General features: G+C 29.4%; 1 protein-coding gene across 13 annotated transcripts in view; it reads left to right on the top strand.

Annotated features, from left to right (window-relative positions):
• The window catches only part of LOC107445501 (transducin-like enhancer protein 4), a 171,298-nt gene that overhangs the window by 94,364 nt on the left and 53,496 nt on the right, over positions 1-23,438 (top strand). For all 13 annotated transcript variants that reach the window (XM_043042564.3, XM_043042565.3, XM_043042561.3 and 10 more), the window contains exons 5-6: positions 13,954-14,016; positions 15,382-15,456. In XM_043042564.3, coding sequence (XP_042898498.1) covers positions 13,954-14,016; positions 15,382-15,456 — 138 coding nt within the window. The remainder of the gene's footprint in view (positions 1-13,953; positions 14,017-15,381; positions 15,457-23,438) is intronic.

The raw sequence follows: 23,438 nt of genomic DNA on the forward strand, positions 1-23,438 counted from the left end.
CATCGGAAAAATATTTGTACATTAACAGAAAAAAATATGTATATTCTTATAAGAGTTAAAACCTAATGCCCGAGAAATAGTATTACTAAATTTAATGATATAACATGAAAGGCCCATTTAAACTTTACATTCTATAGTTTTAAGAATCATTAGTTCAAAAATTAAATTGAACAAAAAGTATACATAAGCCTCATAATTTTATGAAATTTAATTTTGTAAACAACGTTTTTTGACAACAATTTTTATCAAAAAATTTCAAGTTTCAATAAAAATCATTATTTAGAAACTAAGAAACGTAAAATAAAGAATGCTGACGAAACAAACAAACAAAAAAAAAAAAAAAAAAAAAACAATTCTTTTTTGTCGCCATTTTTAGTGCTACGAATATTCGTCTTTGGGATTTGCCAAAAACAAAACAAGATGCAATTTTATTTTTTCAGGAGGGAAATATTTTACCGAAAAAACGAAAATGTACCAATTCCCACAACATAAAACTTTATTTGGCAAACGTACGTTTTGGAAATGTTATTTCATTTGGAATCTTATTCATCAGAGTTCATATGGCGATATGATTATTTTGAATCTATGCTAAACTCTATATCGGCTCATTTTCCACCGAAATCCAACTAACTATTTTGATTTTAAATAAAGTGTTTTATTTTATGAACTGTCGCAAAAATTTTAAGTGTAGATTGGCGGCACTTAAAAACCGCCAAATCTGTAGCGGCGGTGGCGTTAATACGTCGTAAGTACCGAATTTTTATTCCATACTTTTCTGAATCATATTATTTCAAACATTGGAATATACAAGAAGTATACATAAACACATAATGTTATACCATTTAATTTTTCAAAAGTATTTTGAGAACAATTTTTATCAAAAAATTATAAACTAAAAAACGGAAAATAAAGAATTCTTAGGATAAAAAAAACGATTTTAAGAATTATTAACATTGAAATAAAAACTTTCATATTGTTTCTTTTTTTATTATTCTTATAGTTCTTAATCAGACGTAAAAAACCATTCTGTAGAGAACCATCATCAAATGAAAAAAAAAAAATAATTACAAGCAAATTTTTTATTGTAAAAATCATTGCACTTACCTGATTTATGATTCCCGGAGAATTCCAAAATGATAAGTTCCTTGTTTGAAAACTTTATTCTCAAATAATAGATACATAGTTTATACCTTCATTACTTTTAGATAACATACTACACAGCAAAATTTTATAATTGATAGGAATTTGAATATGTAGCTAAAAACAGAATAGCTGAATTCTAGTTGAACTTATTCTTTCAAAATTAAAAAAAACTTACCAAGAAAACGATTTAAATTAATTAAGAATCAGCACAAATGGCACTATTTCAAGTAACTTGGATAATTTTTTATTGTTGTTTTCCGAATTATATGGATACATAAATATATACTATTCTCTAACGAAGAAGAATATGCTATAACTATTACAATTCTGTATGTTCTGAATTCATATTTATTCACTGGAATGACGAAAGCAATGTTGACTTCACTTTAATTCGTAATGAATTGAAGACAGAAGAAATGCATTTTCCCTTAATACACACATCTGTAACAGTATCCGAAATCGGAAGTCATCAGTTGCAAGTTTGTTGATAATAGAAATTAAAAATTATTGAGGAATTTTTCTTCAAATGTTTGGCGTGTTCTGTTCCTGAAAGATTTACTAATATTCTGGAGATTTTTTTCAAGTTCTTCGGCCTTTTCCTTAGGGAAATTTTGTTTCTTATTTGCTGCTAAAAAATGGCGTCTGATTCAGTCAATGACTTTGATGGAACTAAATGAAAACGTGATAAATTAATGTCCGATATTTACAGGCTCCCGCTAGACGGCGTACTCGAGCGTTGCGATCGCGAATACCTTTATGGCTCTTATTAATTTTATGCTGATGACAACCAAAACAATTTGAAAATGAATAAGGGAAAACTGGATCCTACGATGTGATTTTCTGGCCAATAAAAATGCACGGACAACAAAGGAAAACTGCGAACCATCGTTAGATTTTTATCTATAGTAAGATATCTTAACATAAAAATTACTAAGCTAATTGAGCTGTTTTAGTGTCGGTTTAGTTTAGTACTTTTCGTGCAGATTATGGCACCAACTTATTAAACAACACAGCCGATATTTCTGATAATCTCTGTTTAGTTACACTTCGTTTTAATTTCTTTTTCAAGTACAATAATATTTATCTTAAACCTTACCACACATTTTTCATCATTGCATTTTAATTATTATAGTTTCCTTTTACTCTTTTCCTATAAATTAAACAAATGATGAAAGGAGCTTTGCCTACATTTACCAAACCGTGTTTATTCTAATGCTGTTGTTGAATTGCTCAGCTGAACTAAATCGAAAAATTCAACCTTGGCATTCTTGTCTAAAATACCTGATCCTCCTACATGGAAAATCCTCGCCAAACACGTCAATATTCTGAAAAATTGTAATTCTTTATTAATGTGTATTTCGTGCGAGCTAGGACTCATGTTAATGCTCCTGATACTAGTAGACTTCTTGTTAGGCAAATAGATATTTCATGATTCACTTCTCTTTCACGTAAGCTTATTTTGTCACGATTGGGTTGGTTCACCAATTTGATTCTCTTGTCATGCAACATTTTTTTCCCCCAAACTTCTTTCGCAAATAAATGCTCTCAAGATTTAATATTTGTTTCCGCTACAACAGTGTTGCGATAGAGTTGTTAATATGAAGCTGCGTTATGAGGCAATGACGAATTAAAATGAATGCCTGGTTATGACGAAGTTGAATACGTTTTTTTCTTTCTTTTTTAAATTGTTTGGATTTATAGTAATTTTTATTCTATTGATTTTGCTTGCCCAATGGACATGGTGCGTAGCGTTTTTAAAAAGTGTTTAAAGGTGCTCACTTTCGTATTTTAAAAGCCCTTAGAGGTGCTTTTTTTCATTGAGTGTTTTTAAAAAGTGTTTAATTTTCTTTTTTCGAAAATGAGATTTTTTTTACTTTACCATGTCGATTTTCGCCACGTATTAAACAAAAGCATGTGCTTTTCACATTGTTCAATTCAACGTTTTCACAATTCATTCAACCACAAACTATTTCGGCGTCCCGTCGGTCCATAGCGTATTAAAGCGCCAATCATTTTACATGTTTGATGAAATCCTTGGAAAGTCCACATGTGCGTCTACTGAGCTCGGAGGTTTGGTGAGATTCTTGCACTCGCATGGTACAACTCGCTGCATTTTGCGAGATATTCTCAATTTCATGCTTCATTTTCCACCGTCTGGTATCGAACCGAAAAACCTCTCCATCTTTTTATAATGGCTAATATAATCAAGGAAAGAGCTCTTTGTCAGAAACTGGTTATTTTATCATGATCATGTAAAGTCTTTAAAAATTATTTTGCATTTTATTAATGTATATAGTGCTTAAAATGTTCTTAAATGGTGCTTATTTTTTGTTGAAAGATTTGGCTACGCACCCTGATGGAGACGTTTTGTATTCATAGTCAGGTTTAATAGTAATTTTCATTGTTTTTATTTTCCTTGTTGAAATAGAGGAGTTTTGGAATCATAAGGTTTTATATGGATAGATTTTTTTTTCCTGACGCTCTAATCTGATTTTGGTATTTTTGAATTTTAAAAAGCAGTTTAATAGTTACTAAAAAATCTGTTAGATTATCGGAATTATATTTGTACTAAAATCTAAAAAATATATCTTGTAATTTTTTTTCCATGCATATTCAAAGATTTATCACTAAATGATTATGTAAACTAAAGAAATTTCAATGAATAAATGTTCCTTTTATGTCTAAATAACTGTATATAAGTGCAAATTTGAAAAAAATATTGTTTGGAGGTGATCATGTTTGGAAAACTTTGCCTTAGACGCATGTAAAATATTTAATGCTCTATTTCATAGTCATAAAGCATTCGAATGCTAAATATAATATTTTTCTCTTATTTTGACTTAAATTTATGCAAAATATAGAAAAAAGTATAAAAAATATGTTTAATAAAAATTATGTGTCAAAGGATTAAACGTTAATACAAGCATTATATTTAACTTTGCTATAGTGTTTTTTTTTTTATTATTTTTTTATTAGTGTATCTAAAATGATTTCGAATGATTTGAGAACTTTAGAGAAAAAGCACTACAATTTTTTGAAAGTTAATTTTCCTAGATAATCGTAATGAATTTAGAATACAAACAAGCTTTTATTAGTAAACTTCAACAAGACTGACTTTTAACTCAAAAATCTTTTATTTCATTGTCAAAAATATCACCTGGTTTAAACTTTCACCGATGCAAAGCCGAACTTTCAAAAGACTTTTGATTGCCGCCAAAAGTGTTACGTATATGACTGTTGCTTTTGTTTCGTGAGTAGTCACACTCTTTATTCAGTACATAATTTCTCAATTAAGACATGAACAAGTTTTGACTATTTCAACTCGCGTCCGGTCACGCAATAGTGTTCCCCCTGTTGTAAATAGTTTTCTCACATCTTAATTAAAAGACCTTCCTCGTGATGATTGAAAAAGACCCCTGAGCGATCAAAAAGATCGAATTAAGTTGTCGAAATTTGTTTCCTATCTGCTCATCTCCTTTACATTGGCACTTCTATTGGCACCGTAATTAACTTTTATTTTTCCGTTTCTTATTATCTAATTGATTGGTTTAAACTCTGGAATTTCTTTCTAATAATGCGCTGCTTTATATGGTGTTTGGGGAAAAGATTCTATCGAACAGTTTTTGTTTGCATTGACGTGTGTCAACTTTATTATACAAGCTCTTTCAATGGCCTCGAACGAGATTTTCGTATTTGAAGTTTTTCTTTATATCGGGAGTTCTCTCAATAATGAACCTTTTATTCCTTATGACAGATCAACATGTGCTTTTAGGTTGATAAGTACTTTATTTTGATCACATAAAGAATATAAACGTGATTTGTCCCAGACCTAGAATTTATCGATTAGAACTTCATTTTCAATCGCATTTACATTAGTTTTTATTTATTTTTTTATATGATTTAGTTCTTTTATACAAGATGTTATCTATTTTCCGTTTTATAAACATCAATGAATCTTTTGGGATTTGAAAATGTTAAAAGGCATATGCTGGATAATTTTTTTTCGCAGCATTTTTATTAAGCATATTTTTTATACTTCTTTATTTTGAATTAATATAGGGAAAATATTTTATTTAGCATTTTAATAATTTATGGTTATAAAATGCAACATTAAACACCGGTGTTTTTTTCTTCTTTTTTTTCTTTCTTCCCTTCTGTGTTTAAGATGATATTTTCCTTGCACGGCTCACTTCCAAACAATAATTTTTTTTCAAATTGGCAATTGGAAATTTTCAGCTATATAGATTTAAGAAGAACAGTTATTTATCGTTGAAATTTCTTTACTTTACAAAATCCGTTATTGATACATTTTTGAATATAAATGATAAAAAGAAAAGAAAAACAACTACTTTCTTTCTTTATTTTATTTTATATTTCAGTGCAAATATATTTCCGGTAATCCGACGTATTTTTTTCTATTAGACAATATTTTATGATTAAAAAAATACCAAAATATATACTTGCTTGTAATTATCGTGTCGGAAAAATATATAAAACAAGCACCAGTGTCCCATCTGCATCAAAAGGTTGAGAGGTTTTCGGAATTGAAGAGGAGAGGTTAAGATGTTTTGCGAGTGTCAGGTGGTTGTTATCTTTAAAATATTCACCTCATCAGATATATTCATCAGAATGATAGTTTTTGAACACTATTTAATTTCTTTACATTACTTAACGCAACTTTCTTTGCCTTTGACGCAATATAGCCGCTTTCGGCCCTTGTGCCATTTCAATTAATCGTAATGCAAAATACATTGCTCTTTTTTTTTCATTTCTTAATAGCAATATTTAAGATTTATTTTTGTCAACTAATTTACAGTCTAGTTGACGAAAAAAAAATTTTTTTTTTCTCGATGTGATCTTGTTTTTATATCATGTAGGAACATTCACGTTATAGCTTAAATTAAGATAACTCATCTTGGGCGTGTGTGTACTTTTACTGGTAATCATATTGTGTTACGTTAATTTTATGTGATCCACTGTTCACCCCTTGTTTTTCATGGTAATTATTTGTTGTAATCTTCATGCATTGGTATATGCATAGGCAAAAACATTCTTATTGTCAGAGTATTACGTGTCAAAATCAGGCGATTATTTTTATTCAGTGAACGCGAACAATAATTGTATTATACGTTTATGACATTTATTATTATGTGTAGAGATTTACAACTTCAGAAGAGAGCCGTTGGAAAAAAAAAAAGAATTTGATTTTCCGGGGCTGCGATGATTTGAGTTAACTAGGACAATCCTTAGTGTAACATGGGCATTATCTATTTATGTATGCTTTGCATTACTTTTAATAAAATGAAATTCTAGCAGGTTTTCAATTTTCTCTATTGAAAAATTGAGAATTTTGTAATTTTTTTATGGTACATAAAAAGTTATTTAGATTAGATCTTTTATTTAAAAACGATTAATTAAAGTTAATTAAAATTACTTTGAAAAGCTGTTATGAAATTTTAAGGTTTTTTTCAATTATTTTTCTGTGGGAAATCTAAAAACGCATGATGGGCCGCATTCATCCCTTGGACTACAGTTTTTGTGTCCCTGTAATATGCATCAAATGCTAAAGATTTATTGCTATTTATAAAATGAATAGCTTTTAGCTGTTTATTTTCATGTAATAAAGGAAGGAATTTCATTGAAGCTGTTGAAAGAATGCAATTCAATTACTTCGTGTTTCTTCCCTTTTAATTTTAGTGAATTTTTCTTGCTATTTCCCGAACGTGTTTCCGAAAAATGACTTTCCTAACTTCCTTCGGTGATTTCATTTAAATATCACATGCTCTTTTTATAGAACTCGGTGAATTGCAATGTGTCATATCTTGCTTTCTCTACTTAATCACATTACTATCTCTGTGTGCAATAAATGTTCTCTGCTGGAAAACTCAAAATAAAATTCACTTATTTTTTATTGCCTCTTCTTTACATTTCGGTTAATATAAAATACATGCCTTTAGCAAAAAGCAATTCAAAAAAAGGTCAAAAAGCTAGGGAAATAAAAGTGCAATTATTTCCTAATAATAGCGCTTACCTGCGAACTGTTCCTTGGCACGTAACTTTGGGTGTAGGGATTCGTTCAGAGATTTGAAGGTTTATAGGGAAAAAATACTTTGGTTTCTCGTGACAGAGTGCTGTAAACCTTTCCAATTACAAATTCTTCCGGCGTAGAAATATGACGTTGAATTAGTTTTTCCCTGTTTTAGCTCGTGTTCTTTTTACCAATTGCAGCAATAAAAATTTATATGTTATCGGCAATTACATTCATCCGACATGAGATTGCACAAGGGGGTGCTTATGTATTCCTATTCTGGATTCTCATATTTCAATCATTTATATCGTAAAGATAATTTTGGGCTGGGATTTGTTGTTGGAAATTGGATGGAGTGTCTCTCTCTCTTTTTTCCAATTCTTTTATTGAATTTCATGTTCTTTTTTTACATGTGTGCTGGAGGAGCTTCATTTTCTCCCTCTTAACCATTTAACGAATTAAGAAATAAAGTTTAAATTTTAAATAAATTATTTAATTGCTTAATTTAATATCAAAATGTCTCTATAAAATAATAGTACATAAAAAGCTAGTCGTTGGCCTAAGTTGTCATGGTGATTAAGGCTCCACAATCGTCTTGAAAATAGCCGCTCGCCATATGGCAAGTACACATATTTCTAAATAAAGTTCTTTAAAATCAATTGATTTTAATTAAATTTTGTCACATATTTATATTTTTATTGTTGAATTAACTTTTTATAACCGTAGATTATTTATAATATGATTTTTTTCTTTAAAAAAATATTTTAATCCAAGCAAGGAAAAAAAATGTTTGCAAAATGATTAAATGAAAAGGACCTATCGATATCAGTCACCGTTTCATTAGGGTTGAGGAAAAAGTAGCTAATACGTTATTAAAGTCTACCGGCCACTGGCTACTAACTGAAAATTTAAATTTTCAGGTATTAGCATTACCATTTTCTACCATAAACAGTATTAGGCATCGAGGCAGATTTCTGTATAAATTTTTAATATCAAGATTTCCTATTCGTATGCATTTTTAATGCCGAGATCTATGTAACTATAAATTCATCGAAAGATTCATGGTATCGGAATTTTCTTTTTTAACTAGTTGCTGAGAAACTCTTTTCTTTTACGTATAGAGTTTTCAAAGTCAAAAACAAATCAACCATTTTCAATGTTAATTTGCAATATTTCTCTTGCTGCTATAGTGTGTTAAATGTGTGAGTTTTCAAGTATGTGATAAATTCATCGTAAGATTCGTGTAACCAGAATTTTCTATTTCTTGATAGTTGTTGGAAAGTTTTATTTCTGTTTTTAGAAATTTTTTTATGCCTTAGTCAATTCAAGCATTTTTAATGCTAACTCTTCATATTAAGCTATCTGTTTCGTTTACATTTACGTTTTCAAGAACATCATTGTTAATTCACGCATCTCAAATTAATCATAAGATTCGTGTGACATGAATTTTCTCCGAGCAGTTGCTGAATAAATCCATTTCTTTTATCTATAAAATTTTAAGTCAAAATTATTTTGACCATTTTTAATGTCAAGATCGCTACTGCTGATATATGTATGTAAGATATTTTACTTGAATTGAATAGTTGCTGAAAGAATTTGTTTCTCTTACGTATACACAATGTTATAGTTAATTCTACCATTTTTAAATCAGGATCTTTATTTCGTACACAGTTTTCAACGCTTAGATCTCTATTGGTGCTATATGTTTATTAAATTTGCTTAAGATCTAAGATGTGAGATATATTTATGTTACCTGAATTTTCTCTAAATAGTTGCTGAAGAAAAAGATTTTCTTCGTATACAATTTCCAAAGTCAAAATCAATTCAACTATTTCAAATACCAAGATCTTTGTTTCGTACTCAATTTTCAATGTTAAGATCTCTATTGCTGATATATGTGTTAAATTTCTCAGATGTGCGATAAATTTATCGCTAGATTCTTGTTGCTCGAATTGTTTTCTCTTTGAATAGTTGCTGAAAAAGAGAAAACGTGCTCAAATTTCTCAAGTAGATTCAATTCTTTTCTGATTACAAAACCAACAACCGTATATTTTTCATTTCGTTTCTCTTTTTGTTTAAACCTATAATGAAATGTCTTTTCAATAGATGGCGGGCATGACATCAATGATCTGCTAGCAGTTGTAACAATCGTCTTGATAGGTGCGATCCCTATCTCCATTGTCCATGGCTTTCACAGTGACAGCATTCTTCTCGATTTTCTATTTCATCTGGAAAAAAGGGGATGAGCAACTTGGAAAATAACTTGTTTTCCGCATCGTATGTTCCATCTTCACCCATGCGTTAAAACGGAACAGGAAAGGGGAGGTGCATATTGGGGTGGACTTGCATAGAATATGAGGCAAACGATTCCATATCTTCAACTCCTCTTGTTATTTTTATGAAACGAAGTTATGCATGTCAGCTTGATGACCATGGAATGAAAATTCGTGCTTAATTTTGAATATTTCGGATTATTTCTGACGTCATCAATATCCCCCTCCTGTTTGGTCTTCCCTGAACAAAGAGGGTGGAAGGCACTACAAAAGGTGTCATTGTTCTACCCACGTGCTGAGTATAGAACGGGATTTTTTATTAAAAACGGTATCATTTCCCCTATAATATTAAATCTATGAACGATATATAAAGTTAGATGTTAATTTATAAATTATTGAAAATTTTTATCGTTGCAATGGAATGATCGAAATATTCATATTGCATATGTTTTTACTCATCAAAGGTTGGTGGTGTTGGATTTTGTTATAACTATACTATACTGCAAAACTCGTGTGATTGACAATAGTATAGGCTTAATAAATTAAAATTTTGTTTTAATTAATTTTTGCTTTTGAAGCCTTAAGGTTGTTTTTAATGTTAATTTATAAAATAAAAAAATTTATAATTTCTTATTTAAGAAATATGTTAAAAATTTTATTGAATTTACAAGTTGATGTCGAAAATTAATTTTGCTAACCTTTAGGTATAGTATGCTACATAAGGTGTGCTATATATCTAAAATTCTGAGCCAATAATTCCATAAATGGCAGATATTATTTTAATCAAACAATAACTAGCAATTTTTATTCAGCAATGAATGGTGTAAATGACAATTTTTTTTGTGCAAACGTTTTCATAAATGATGAATTATTTGAGCAAAAGATTCTTTGAATAGCAGATTTTCTGATTCTGTTACTAATTTCAAGTTTTTGCGTATGGATAATATAAGATAATTTCGCGAAATTTATCGGTAGTGAAATTATTTTTCGTTTAATTTAGGCTTATTTATTTTACCCTGCGTGAAAGCAAGTCTTAACATAATTGATGTTGATTTCACCGACAGCAAATAAATTAATGGTTTAATAATTCTCTATTTAAAGCCCAACTACTGAAGATGATTATCCTCTAAATTGCATGTCATAAAATAATTTTTAATAAAATCGTTCAAGCTATCTTAGGGAAGTATTCACGCCTGTAAAAAAAACGAACTGTGCAATTTTTCAATTAAGTTGTAAATTGCTATTCCCAAAGCCAGATTAAACCGCATCCATCATCAAGGTTAGCGTGTCTGTCACTGATAATCACCCCTCCCCACCCTTCTCCCTTCACTCCCTTCCCAGGGCTTATTTTCTTTATACATCTGTGATATAAAAATGTCTTAAGTTTGTTGAGAAGATGTGCTATTTAAGATTACAAATTATTGCGAACCGTCGCACTTTCATGCCCTCCCCCCTAATTTTTCACGGCAGGACGATTTTGAGAAAGGGGCGTAACGGCGGGAAGGATGGCTGGATTTGCTACATCAGCCCCCGTCTCGTTAGTGTTGGTCGCTCTCCCGTGACGGGGATCATCCTTTCCCCGTTCTCTGCTCAGTGGGTCGGGGAGATGCAAACTACCCATCCGTGACATACCTCCCTTCTCATATGAGACTTACTTTCAAAAAAAAAAAAAAAAAGTGTTCATAGGTCACTAGGGATATTTTTCATCATCTAAAGTTTTTGGCATCCAGATGAAAGGGGACATGCCAAGTTCTAAACTCCCTAGGCAATTTTGTAGAGTTCTTAAAATCTTTTGACCAGTACTACTACTCTTTGTACAATGAAAAAGGAAACATTTTATACTTCGGATTTATTTCGGAATTAAGTATTATAAACCTATGCCAATTCGTCATATAGCTAGACCAATATATTAGTAGTCTATATGAATGATAATACCTCTGCATATTTATGCATTTTTAATGAATACATTTATTACATTTTTCGTTGTGCACTGATAAATTTGGCGTATTCGTTTGCCCTGTATTTCATTCATTCTACATTTCTTACCAATATATTTCATTCATTTTATCAACTACGAAAAACGACGTTACTAATGCTTGACTTACAACTGTATACCGTCAGTATTAATTAATGACGAACAACAGAATGTAATACATTTATTACATTTTAGGTTGTGCACTGATAAAATTGGCGTATTCGTTTTGACTTTCCTTGTATTTCATTCGATTCGTTATATTTTTCTTAGCGGTATTCGTTATAAATTCGTTAAATTTATTTTGACATCACAATGCATTTCATTCATTATATTTATCTTCTTTATCTATTTTATTCATTTTAAGAACTACGAAGAACGAAGTAACCAATTGGCGTTCAGGTATGCTGGCTGGTAATTTGTACACCGTCAGAATTAATTAATAAGGAATCGCATTTGAAGACTCCCATTATGCAGCTGTATATGGGGGGAAAAATATCGATACTTGAATATTAGCACTTATAATCGAATTTGTTACATAGTCTTTTGTAACTTTCGACCTTCAACGAAAGAGGAATCGTGGATGTTTACACAAATAAGTTACAAGGCCAAGGTGCGATGACATAATGTTTGTGTTCTTAATAAAAATTACCATTTCAAAATCTTTCGTATATAAAAAAACCACAATATTCTTTCACCTGTTTTTGCTAGTGATCAACTCTTAGAACATATTCCATTATGACGTTCCTAAATGTCTTTGAATCTTCATATGCGCATTATTATAAGAAGATTTTATTTAGCCCTCGAAAAAATAGACAAAGAGACTCACTCTCTTTAAGTTCGTAATGTATTTTTTAAGATTTTTTTTCCATGAAGATTCATTTTCTCTTAAAATAACGATCTTTCAATATCGTTTGACTTCTATAATCTCTTTCAATTGCATGGGTATATAAAAAAGAGACAAAAAAAAAGTGAAGGGGATAAAGAATTGATGCAGGCACAAAACGATTGTTGCGTGACTTGCAAACGACTTTCATTTATTTTGACATCACTTGCGGATCTTTCGCAACTACTTTTTTTTTAGTTATCGTTTTATTTGTTTGGTTTAGAAATAGACTAAATCACCAAATTGCTTATTATATCAAATTGGTTTCGTTCTTTATTATTATATAAAGATTAACTATTAAAAAAATTAATGTACATCAAAGTCGGCGTATCTTTGAAATAACAGCACAAACAAATGTGGTTGTGGGATACGCATGAGCGTGTTTGATTTATTTATTCTTCAATAAATTAGTTTTTCCTACTGGCAACACTTCAACCTTAAAATTAAATCCTAACGAAAACTTCATTCTAATTGTAACTGTTGTAACTGTGAGGTTTTAATGCTGCATTATTGTTCTACAGAATTAACAGAAATTTTTTCCCCCACATTTCTTTTTATTATTATTTTTCTTTTCCATTTGCTGAAGTGGTTATTATCGGATATTTTTTCTTTATATTATTGATTTGTAAGAGACCGAGTTATTTATTTTGGTTTAATGAATGCGTAATTCCTTGTGCAGTAGTGCGCTTGCCGAATTGAATGTCCTACTAGCCTTTAATTAAATTAGGTAAATTTAAAAGAAAACGAATGTTATGTCTGTAAAATTTATCGTCTTTCTGATAATCCGGATTAGTTTAATTTTTACTTTAATTTATTTAGAACAATCTAAAATTAGAATAAATTTCGACTAAAATAACAGATGAGTGTAATTAACAATCATTAAAGCTTGCAATGTTATCAGTGACTGTTTTTAAAAAGTTAATATAAAGGAAATATTTCTCTGAAGTTGGATAGAAGTTTTTATCGTTATTATTTAAATACTAGTTAAATGATTAAGTTGTTTTAAAAAAATGTTATATATATTTTTAGGTTGTTTAATTAAATTTCTCGAGCAAGAATTTTTATTATAACTATAATTTGCTGCAATAAAAGGTGTGTATACAATAATATAATTTTTATTTATTTTTTTAAGGATCAGAAATTTTTATTTTTAAAGTTAGTTGTTGCTTTAAATCCCAGATATAAAGTAAACATAGATAAATTAAAAAAAATTTTTTTAAAGCATTTATTATGTACATTGAGGTGATTTTCCTACTATGCAGTAATATGCAAATGTAGTGCTTTGATATTATTCCCTATTTCCCCCCTCCTTTCTATTAAAAAATGAAAAAATCCCTAAAAAATCATATTTACATTAAAAAATAAGTCGAAAGAAATTCAGTCGAATAAGAATTCACAACTTAATACATCATTTTTATAACTGTTGTTCTTATATCACTAATATTATAATATTAATTTCTGAAAAAAATCCTGATTTTATTTAAAATGTTTCCTTATTTAGTTATTTTTTTCTCGTTTATTTCATTAGCATAAAAATGTACCTAATTTTTATTGTGAAATGTTGCCAACTTTGATGTAGGTATTTTCTAAATAGAAAGTTATTTATATCTTTAAAAAATGATTTTTAATTAATCCCTCTTTTTTATTACAGACAGAGATTGCCAAAAGGTTAAATGCCATCATAGCACAAATTTTACCGTTCCTATCTCAAGAGGTAAGCCTGTTATTTGCATTTATTTCATTCGAAATTTTTATAAATGGAGATACTGATTTTAAATAATCAGTGATATGTTTTTTTTTATACTTCAGTTGACTTCCCGTTTCATAAATTTGATAATGACCCCTTATTTTTAGTAATATTTGCAATATGGAGACGAACCTTTATTTTTTTATAACTTACATAAATATGGTTTTACTCCGATACTTAAATTGCGAGTTACTTTGAAGTTACTTTGCGAGTGAGTTACTTGAATGAAAAGAATTTATGATCTAATTTTGTAATGTTTCAAAAACTTATCTGCCAATTACATTGTTTGGCTCATGAAGCCTAAGTCGAAAATTATTTATTCCATTTTATAACTTCCATCTAAAAGTGGATAAATCTCGCCAATTGTACTTTTTTTTTTTTAATTTTATTTTTTATTTTTTCAAAGTTAAATATTTTTTTTTCCTTCTATATTTCAAATTTTTGTTTATCAGATTTTAATATTTTTTTTTATTTGTTATTTTTTTAAAGCAAGTAATTTATACTGTATGCTGTTTAAAACTCAAGCTCTGTTTTAAGTTAATGCATTGAAACAATTTTTTGATCTAAGCAAAAAAAGGTTTTGAATAATTTCCATAAACTGCAAACAGGGTTGGAGTTTTAGACGTCCTATACTGGTTTTGGACAGGACGTGGGTTTTACTGTCTTGAAGTGTCCAAAACATTGGTAAAAGGTAAAAATTTAATATGTGTGTAACCATTGTACACCTAATAATTACATATATTAATAAATATTTAATACTTTTTATACAATTTGCTTTAACTTACTAGAGGAAAATAATATAGGAAAAGATTTATAACTTTTAAAGCTCCACAATTCATTGAGCAACAAAAGTGAATACCTTTTTCCTTAAATATGCTTTTAATACTGATAAATAATGTTTTTGCATAAGGATAAATAATGCAATATTAATAATAAACTTTTTTAATAAAACAAAAACTTTTCTTCATTCTGTTTCTTGCTCAAAAATTAACCATTTATTGTTCACAATATTTTTTTTAAATTGTGACATCATTTAAACAAAAGGGTTTTGGACAGATTAAGACAAAGGGGTTTTGGACAGAACGGTTTAAACCGTGGATTAATCCATTCTGTCCTAAGCCTTGCCAACTCTGACTACAAAATTTGCATATCTTAATTTTATTTAACCAATGAAAATTGCTATTCTAGACTAGATTACCCAATCACATCTCCGTAAATGTTAAATGGATATTTTGTTTCATCCAATTTATTTGTTTGATTTGAAATGTTTATTGCAATTGTATATTAACAATATTTCTTTCGTAAAAATATTTATATATTTTTTTCTTACAGCACCAGCAGCAGGTGGCAGCTGCTGTTGAAAGGGCAAAACAAGTCACAATGACAGAGCTAAATTCAATAATTGGGGTGAGTTTATGGCTTCATCAGTTTGATTAATGACGTTTTAGTTTGCTGTATAAATTAATTAAAAACTTATTAATTTAATTAAAATTAATTAAAAAAAACTTTCAATTAATTAAAAAATTTATTAATTTAATTTTTGTTTTTATGATATGTTTTTATTTTATATTATCTACAAAATTTAATCTAGACTATAGGTCAAAAATTTATCTTCAATGACAAAACACGTCACTATTATAAACTCAATAAATCGGTTTGTTTTATTGATTCGTAAATTTGACCTATGTTTCTGTTCGTTAACTATTAACATCACATTCATTAACTCCAAAATTTTAATGTCTTTTTTAACTGCAAATTATTACGTATTAAGTACTATTGTAATTTTGCTTTAATTGAAGCTTATCAATATAGTCATATCTTTACAAAAAAATGTTTTAGATCTACGGAAATCGTTAAAAAAAAAGTAAATAATGCCTATTATATGCCTGGTTAATTTTCAAGTCACTGATTTATTTATTTATTTTAAATAAAATAAAAAAATCCAGTTGATTTAAATCAAGCTAAATTGTTGGAACCCTGATATCAGTAGGTAAAAATATCTAACGAATTGCCATTCCTTGTTATCTGTTATCTATTGTATTTACTTTTTCTTTCTTTTGAATTTATTTTATGACGGCAATGTTTTAAGTGCTTACAAAAATCTTTGTGCATGAAATAAGTAAGAATAGCTGAGACCTTTGGCAAATGGTATCACTAATTGACAAAAAAGCAAATAACATTTGTGCAAATATTGCACCAAACTTTATCTGTATCAGTTACCCGTTGGAAACAGATTCCACAAAGCTTATCGTAGGCAATGTTTAGATTATTTATTTGCAGGAGTATTGAAGAGTTGTTTGTTTTGATCTTAAAATGTATAATACAATGTGTATTGTTCCTGTTGGTTTGTGCGTTATCTCGATTTGACGAAGCTCTAAAACTTGTTAAACCTTTATATCTCATATATAGATATTATTAGTAACATCAGATTTGATATTATATATGAAGCGTATAGGGATATCTGTTTAGAGCCTTTTTGTTTGATAAATTACCAAGTTTAACATGTTGTTAATAAGAAATATCCCAGTAAAGAAAGATGCTTATCTATCTTTAGAAAGGAGCTAATCAAATAAACACTAAGGGGGTATGAATAATGCTGACGTAAGATAGTAAATTCTTTTTTTGGAACAAAAACCCTTAGTAAATTGCATAATTAATTATGTGATTATTTTTTAACATAAAAATTCTTAACATAAACGTAAGGAGGGATTGTGATTGGTTTATTTTGAAGGTCGGGGTGTCTTAAATTATATATTAAAAAAAATAAAAAAAAATAAAGTACTTTTAATAATATTTACAGTCCTTCGAGTTTTTCAGTTGAATGTAAAAAGTTTTTTATTTGTGCCGTTATTAAGCAGGTTACCTAAGTTTTACATAAAGTAACTGTGTAGTAACTTTACTATTTTTTGTAGAGATGTAGCCAAAAGTTGTTAGATTTTTAAGACCTCTTTTTTTTCGTTTCTTTTTAAAAAATTACTAATTAAACTATTTTTAAATATGAGTCAACTTTTTTAAAATGTATTTAATAAAAACCTTTTAATTAAAAGTAGTTGGTTTCATACTTAGTATTAAAACTTCCAAAATTAACTACTATAATGTAATTATTGTATGTAAAAACAATCCTAAACTTAAGAAAATGGCACAAACTTTAACAGGGAAAACATTTTTACATTTAATATAGGTTTTTATTTTTTAAAAATGTTTATAAAATTAAAAATATTGTTTTGTTTTTGTTTTACTGCTACATTTTATGCAATAGATGTTCTATATAATTTTATATTTTAAAATTTATTAACATAGGCTTAAAAATTACAGTGAACAGTGAGAGTTTAATTAATAATGAACCAATATAAAAATATATATCAATAATAATAGAGTTAGATATTTATTTTTATTATTTTCAGTATAATTAGTTTTAAGCATTTTCATTCGTTTTTGTACAGTTTAATGGCTTCCAAATCCTCAACACTGCTTCTAGTGAATTTCCTCTAATAGTTTCCGGGAAAACAAAAATTATTTATTTAATTTATTTTTAGCTTTTAGCTCCTTGTGCGAAAGCGTAAATAGTGAAACACCCGCTTATCCACTTCCTACGCGGTTTTCAAGAGAAAAAGAAAAACCATCTGAAAAGGGCTTATCTTTTGTGGACTTGGATTGTTGACAGTGTTGTGTCAATGAGACGGTCTTATCGCTTCTGGTATTGTGCTGTTTCAATATTCTTATGAAGTTAAGTGAAGTTGCAATTGCAGCACTTGGCAAACAACTTGGCTTTTATTTTATTCTCATTCCCTTCGCGCAGTTTAACGTCAGAGCTATTATATATTTTTAAGTTTATTGGAGTCGTTTCCGGGGCTACATTGTTCTTGTTAGATGGAGGCATTGATTTGGGTTTTGATTGGTTGCGTCTATTTTTGAGTTGTTCTTTATGTTGTGTTGACTTTAGAATGTTTGTTGCCTATTATCTTACTTAGTCTTCTTCTTATCATTCCATTAGAGAAAAAAAATCGTCCAATTTTTAATTCATTAATGCCAAGAAGCTGCTTTCAAAGGTGATTCTAAAAAGAGTAAACGCCAAGAAAGTATTCAAACATAAGTAATTATCTTTTTTTTTACCCACGCGTGCGGAAAGAATAGTAGCTGTTATGTGCACATACAGCTCAAGCGTGTGTGCGTATTAAAGAAAACTACTTAAGAAACAAAGCTTTTGTTATATTTACATTAAAAAAATTCGAATTGTTGTTTGCTAGCTTCAAATATTTCTTCCTGAGACCCGATTACTCCCGGAATAGAGCGTTAGGCTCCCAATGAGTTTCTCTGGTTCGAATCCCAGCGGTGACTGGTTGACACGAATACTGCTCCTGGCTCACACCGACCTCAATGCTGTTATAAAATATCCTCAGTGTTTGGCGGATCATGGGTTAGAATCCCCTCCCTTGTCTTCGGGCTAACCGTGAGATGTTTTTTTTTCTTATTTCCTAATTTTTTTTTTGGTATGGCAAAAGCGGATTAGTTCCATCGAAAAGTTCTCCACGGAGAATTTTTCTCTTCTTGTTGAGTTAAAAATCACTAAGATATGGAGTTAATCATTAATAGACTTAAACTCAGAATTGGATTGGCTGTTCAACACCGGTTATAAAATTTAAAATAATGTTAGTCCAAATTGAATTAACCGGAAAAAAAAATAATTATGATATAATTACTCTACGGTATGATAATGACATTTCTAGTTTTTAGTTCCTTTTTAAAATAATTACAATAAGTTTGATAATAAAAACCAAAATATACGGCATATAAACCATTCATTTGGTAATTTTAACGTTTATATGGTGACTGTTTACTGAAAATTCTAGTTTTCAAAATTATAGTTCTTATTGCCTCACATTTAATAAAAAATACAAAACTGACGAGTAAATTTAACCGAATAAATGGTTTTTATTTCATGTTCTGAGGTATCTTGATAAAATTACCAAATTTTACTTATTTTCTTAAATTTTTTTTTTGTTGCTATTTTGCATTGCATTCTTATAAAAAGGATGAGGCCGTGATCAGAACATTTCGGTTTCTTTTTAGTTTTCATAAATCGAATTATTAAAAAGTTTCTTATTTTTCTTTATCAGTAAAAGTCCTAAAGACTTGATCCTTGTCCGTAGTTTATTGCGTAGTAATAAAACTATTGTACCTCAAAATTTAAAGCTTCCTTTAAAAATGTATCCTTGCCATAATAATACAGCAAAGTAACGTAAGTCAGCTATGCGTAGTCGCTCAGACTGGTAATGTTTTGCTTCCTTAAAGAATAGCCTTTATCTATTGCTGACGTAGGAACTGTTTTGTTTCGAAGCGTAGGATTATTTCTACGTATTGTGGCGATAAGGCGATTTAGCATTTCGACATCTGTTCTAAACTGCCCTTGTCTGCGACAGAGAAACGTATATGAAAAATATTTATGCATATAAACACTCAAATAGAGAGAGATAGCGCAAGATCTGTTAAGAAATATTGTTGTTCTATAGTAACAACGTTGCGCTGAAGTGAATATGCGGGATACTACTGCCCAGCGGTCACAAGAACTTCCGATCCGAGGTTGTCTGCTGCTGTTAAAACAAGAATTCTACTACGGTAGAATTGAAGAAACGGTATGACTGTATGGCTCTCCCAACGAAACATCGTGAACAAGCGCTATTTGAAAAGATTTTTTTTTTTACCACAGTTACTGGCTGGAAGAGTTTTCGTAATAGCCGACAATACAGGAAAGTGTTTATTCTCTCTATCAGTTTTACGTATTCTAATTTTTAAAAAAATTTTTTTTTTAAATAAATATTGCATTTTCTGTTTACAAACTGGCATTTTATTTGTAAAAATTTTGAAACGTTTTCTGAACTATTCTGTAAACACCTAAATTGAAAAATGAAGTAATAATAAAAGAAAATATCGTGGCAACCGTTAAACAAGGAGACTCTAAGGAAACTCGTTGCATTTAAGAATCATTGATTCAATTTTAAGTGCTCTTCTGAATCATCTTTACCGCTGCGATATTTAAAAAAGATATAAAAGTGTTTTTTTTTTTTTTCTTTTCGAAATAGTTTCGTCGTTAGAAGGATGGGGAAAAAAAAACGAAATAAATTTGAAACGGAAGAGAGACAAGTTTATTATAGTAACTCCGTAACCTGCTGTGAGACCCTAGAAAACGTGAAAATAGTGAGACCACGCTATGGAGTAAATAGAAAATTTTTAAGCACTTGTTTGGCGAGAAAGCACCGCTTTTGGAAATAAGCCAATAATTGAAGTGTAGTAGAGTTGAGATTGAAAAGGGGGGAGGGAAAGATGTCTTCTTTCATTCATAAGATACTTTTTTTTATTATTATTATTTCATAACCTTTTTCTCGAGACGTTTGAAGGAGATTAAAATCTATTCATTCAGCGTTCAACCCTTTTCGTTGTCGGGGTGAGCGTAAAATTTTTCGCTATCGCTTTTTAATTTTTTTTTCTCTTCCTTTCCTTTTGATCTCCATTGAAATTTTTGGCAATTTTTCAAGAAATGATGGCGACTTGTGAAACAGATTTGTTGTATGGATTTTTAGTTGACAGAGTTCTAACAATGGAAGTGGTTTTTGTGAAGAGATGTTGAGGTCTGAAATTAGGTTCTTGAATCCTTTATAGCGTCTGTTGTGGATTAGGCCTTATGGTGTTCGAACCTGCTATTCACGCCATTGAATTAGTTATTGTAAAAATGTCCGCTTATTAAAAAAGGAAATTTACATTACCATTTCAGGGACATATATTGCGCATTTTTATGTAGATAAAACATGCAAATAGGGCACAGAACATGCTAGCGCCGATAAAAAAGTAAATAAAAAAAATCAAACTAACTTTATACAGCAATCATTCCAAAAATTGACGTCATTTAACATCAGTTATATTAACATGACATCACTTTCTAAGCTGAATTTTGAGCTTAAAGTATACCTCGTAATTCACAATTCATTCACCCCTTAATTCTCACATTTAAATAACTGTATTTAAAAAAAAGAAAAGAAAAACTGTTAATGATTAATTATGATTTTCTTAGTTTCCTAATGTTTTAAGTAACGCGTATAATAACCCAGTATAATTCGAAAACATTTAACTAATTCAAGATGATTTAACTAACTTATGAATGCAACCTACTAACATAAAATGATTTTTTATAGAAAAGATTTTTATATTTTCTTTTTAATCTCGAGTATACTTGCTTTTTTTAAAAAAAATTATTTACGAACTAATTTACATTTATTTCAGGGCATGTAGTCATGCATGGCTTCGATGCAGCAAAAATAAAAAACTAATAAAAAATAAAATTTATTACTATTTTGTAATATTGTTGCCCATAAATATGATTTTAGCGACTCTCGTAGAACAATTGGCGACAATTGTCACGATGTCGCCATACTGGCGTGAACCCTAAAAATGAATGAATGAAAAAGTAATGAAATCTGATTTTAAGATTTTAATAATTTTTTCTTATTTGCTCTCTTATATTAAATAAAATGTTTCCTTTTTCAAATAATAGAAAAATTCCAGTTGTATTTTTGTTTATTTGTACATTCCAGTGTACAAAAGGCTGTTAAGCGAAATAATAATAATAATAAAAAAGACTTTAGCCAGTTTTTTCTATTCTTTCAAATGCCGATTTATTTATGGATAAACCATATGGCGAAACAAGGAAAACTCGAATGAAATACCGTTGACTGATGTGATTCGCATTTTGATTTACATCAAAAAAAGAATAAATAAGTAAATAAATTACCTACCAAAAAAAAAAGAAAGAAAAGAAATGAAAGATAAATTAAAAAGGAAAAGTCTAATAATTGACTGGCAGAGGTGCAAAGAGCATAATTACTTCCCGCGGGATATCACGTGACCTGGCTCAGCCTAGCAGCGGGATCCAAAAAGTTGTAATTAATCATTATTGTCATACAAGTACACTGGGAAAGGAAAGGATTCTGCGGGAACATCAAAAAACAAAATTCGGGCATGAAAGAGGTTTGTCGATGGGGTAAAAGACGACACCCCTTATCTTATGACACTTGTCCACTTTTTATTTTTTATTTCTGCTTGTTATTTATATCTTTTCCTTATCGTTTTCACTTTTTTTATTTTATTTTGTTCGATAGGGTTCCGTAAGCTGTCATAGCTTTATTTTTTTCTAATTACATTTGTTTAGTTCTTTTTAATTGTATTTGAATATCTTGATAATCCTATAATTTGGGGTGTGGCGTTATTGCAGAACGTTAATGTTTGGTGTTCACGCACACCTAAGTATGTCTTAGTTTTTTAAACATTTTTTTAAAATGTAATTAGGAATTGGATGCGTTTGCGAAACACGTCCTGTGAGAAGGTAAAATTTATTGACTTCTGATTGTCCTGAAATTTTGACTCTAACCCTAAATTCGATACAAATTTTTTGTATAATTACTACTACCGGGCACTCGCTAGATATTTTCGGTTATGTCATTGTGAATTTGTTATGGTTAATTTTTTTTACTTATTAAAGCTTAGCAGGGATCTGTTTAGAAGAAATTTGGGTCCGTTAACGGACCCTTCACAAAATATCTTTTCATAAAAACGGACCCTTCACAAAACATTTTAACTTAAAAACGGACCCTTCACAAAATGATTTTTCTTTTAATCGGACCCTTCACAAATTTGTTCATCTTCATTATTATTTTATTAATCGAATAAACCCTTTCCAGGGCAGAAAACAAGAAAGATGGATGTAAACGAATTAAGTTTTGTCTTGGGCAGACGATTCTTCCATTATTCGTCCGAAATTAATATTCTGCGTTCAGCAGTATAGGCTAAATACCAAATATTTGTATGTTCCATCTCTAATTTAGAAGCACCAATTGTTGTTTATTTTTTAAAATTTAATTTTTTTTAATTATAATTTTACAGTGTTGAGCATAATCTTGTATGTCTTTACAATTTAAAAACTCATTGAAAATTTTTTTTTCTGCAATAACGGACCCTATTTGCACAAATTCATAAAAGCGGACCCTGGTTGAAAGAATGCGAGTAATTTTTTCACAATTTCACGAAAAACGGACCTTTCACAAAATGTCTGGACAGACCCCTGCTTATTGAAAGAAGGTTTTAAGTGACACTTAAGTGAATTTAAGCTTAAGCCAAATTATCTTTAGTACTTTATAATCTAATCCGCCTCCAATTTATCAATTTGCTGGTGCAGTAGTGTATCTAATTATTATTAATATTTGTTATTATTATTAATATACCGTCTATTAAGATTTGTAGTAGGATTAAAATAGGTGTAGACTCTAAATATGTTTCTTTGTGCAGAGTAATTGCATTGATCAGAAACAACCAGGTCAAAATGTCGCAATTTTGTAATTTAT

This window comes from Parasteatoda tepidariorum, chromosome 7, assembly GCF_982258835.1.
Source record: "Parasteatoda tepidariorum strain Cologne lab strain chromosome 7, Ptep-v5.0, whole genome shotgun sequence".
In the NCBI taxonomy this organism is placed as follows: domain Eukaryota; kingdom Metazoa; phylum Arthropoda; class Arachnida; order Araneae; family Theridiidae; genus Parasteatoda; species Parasteatoda tepidariorum.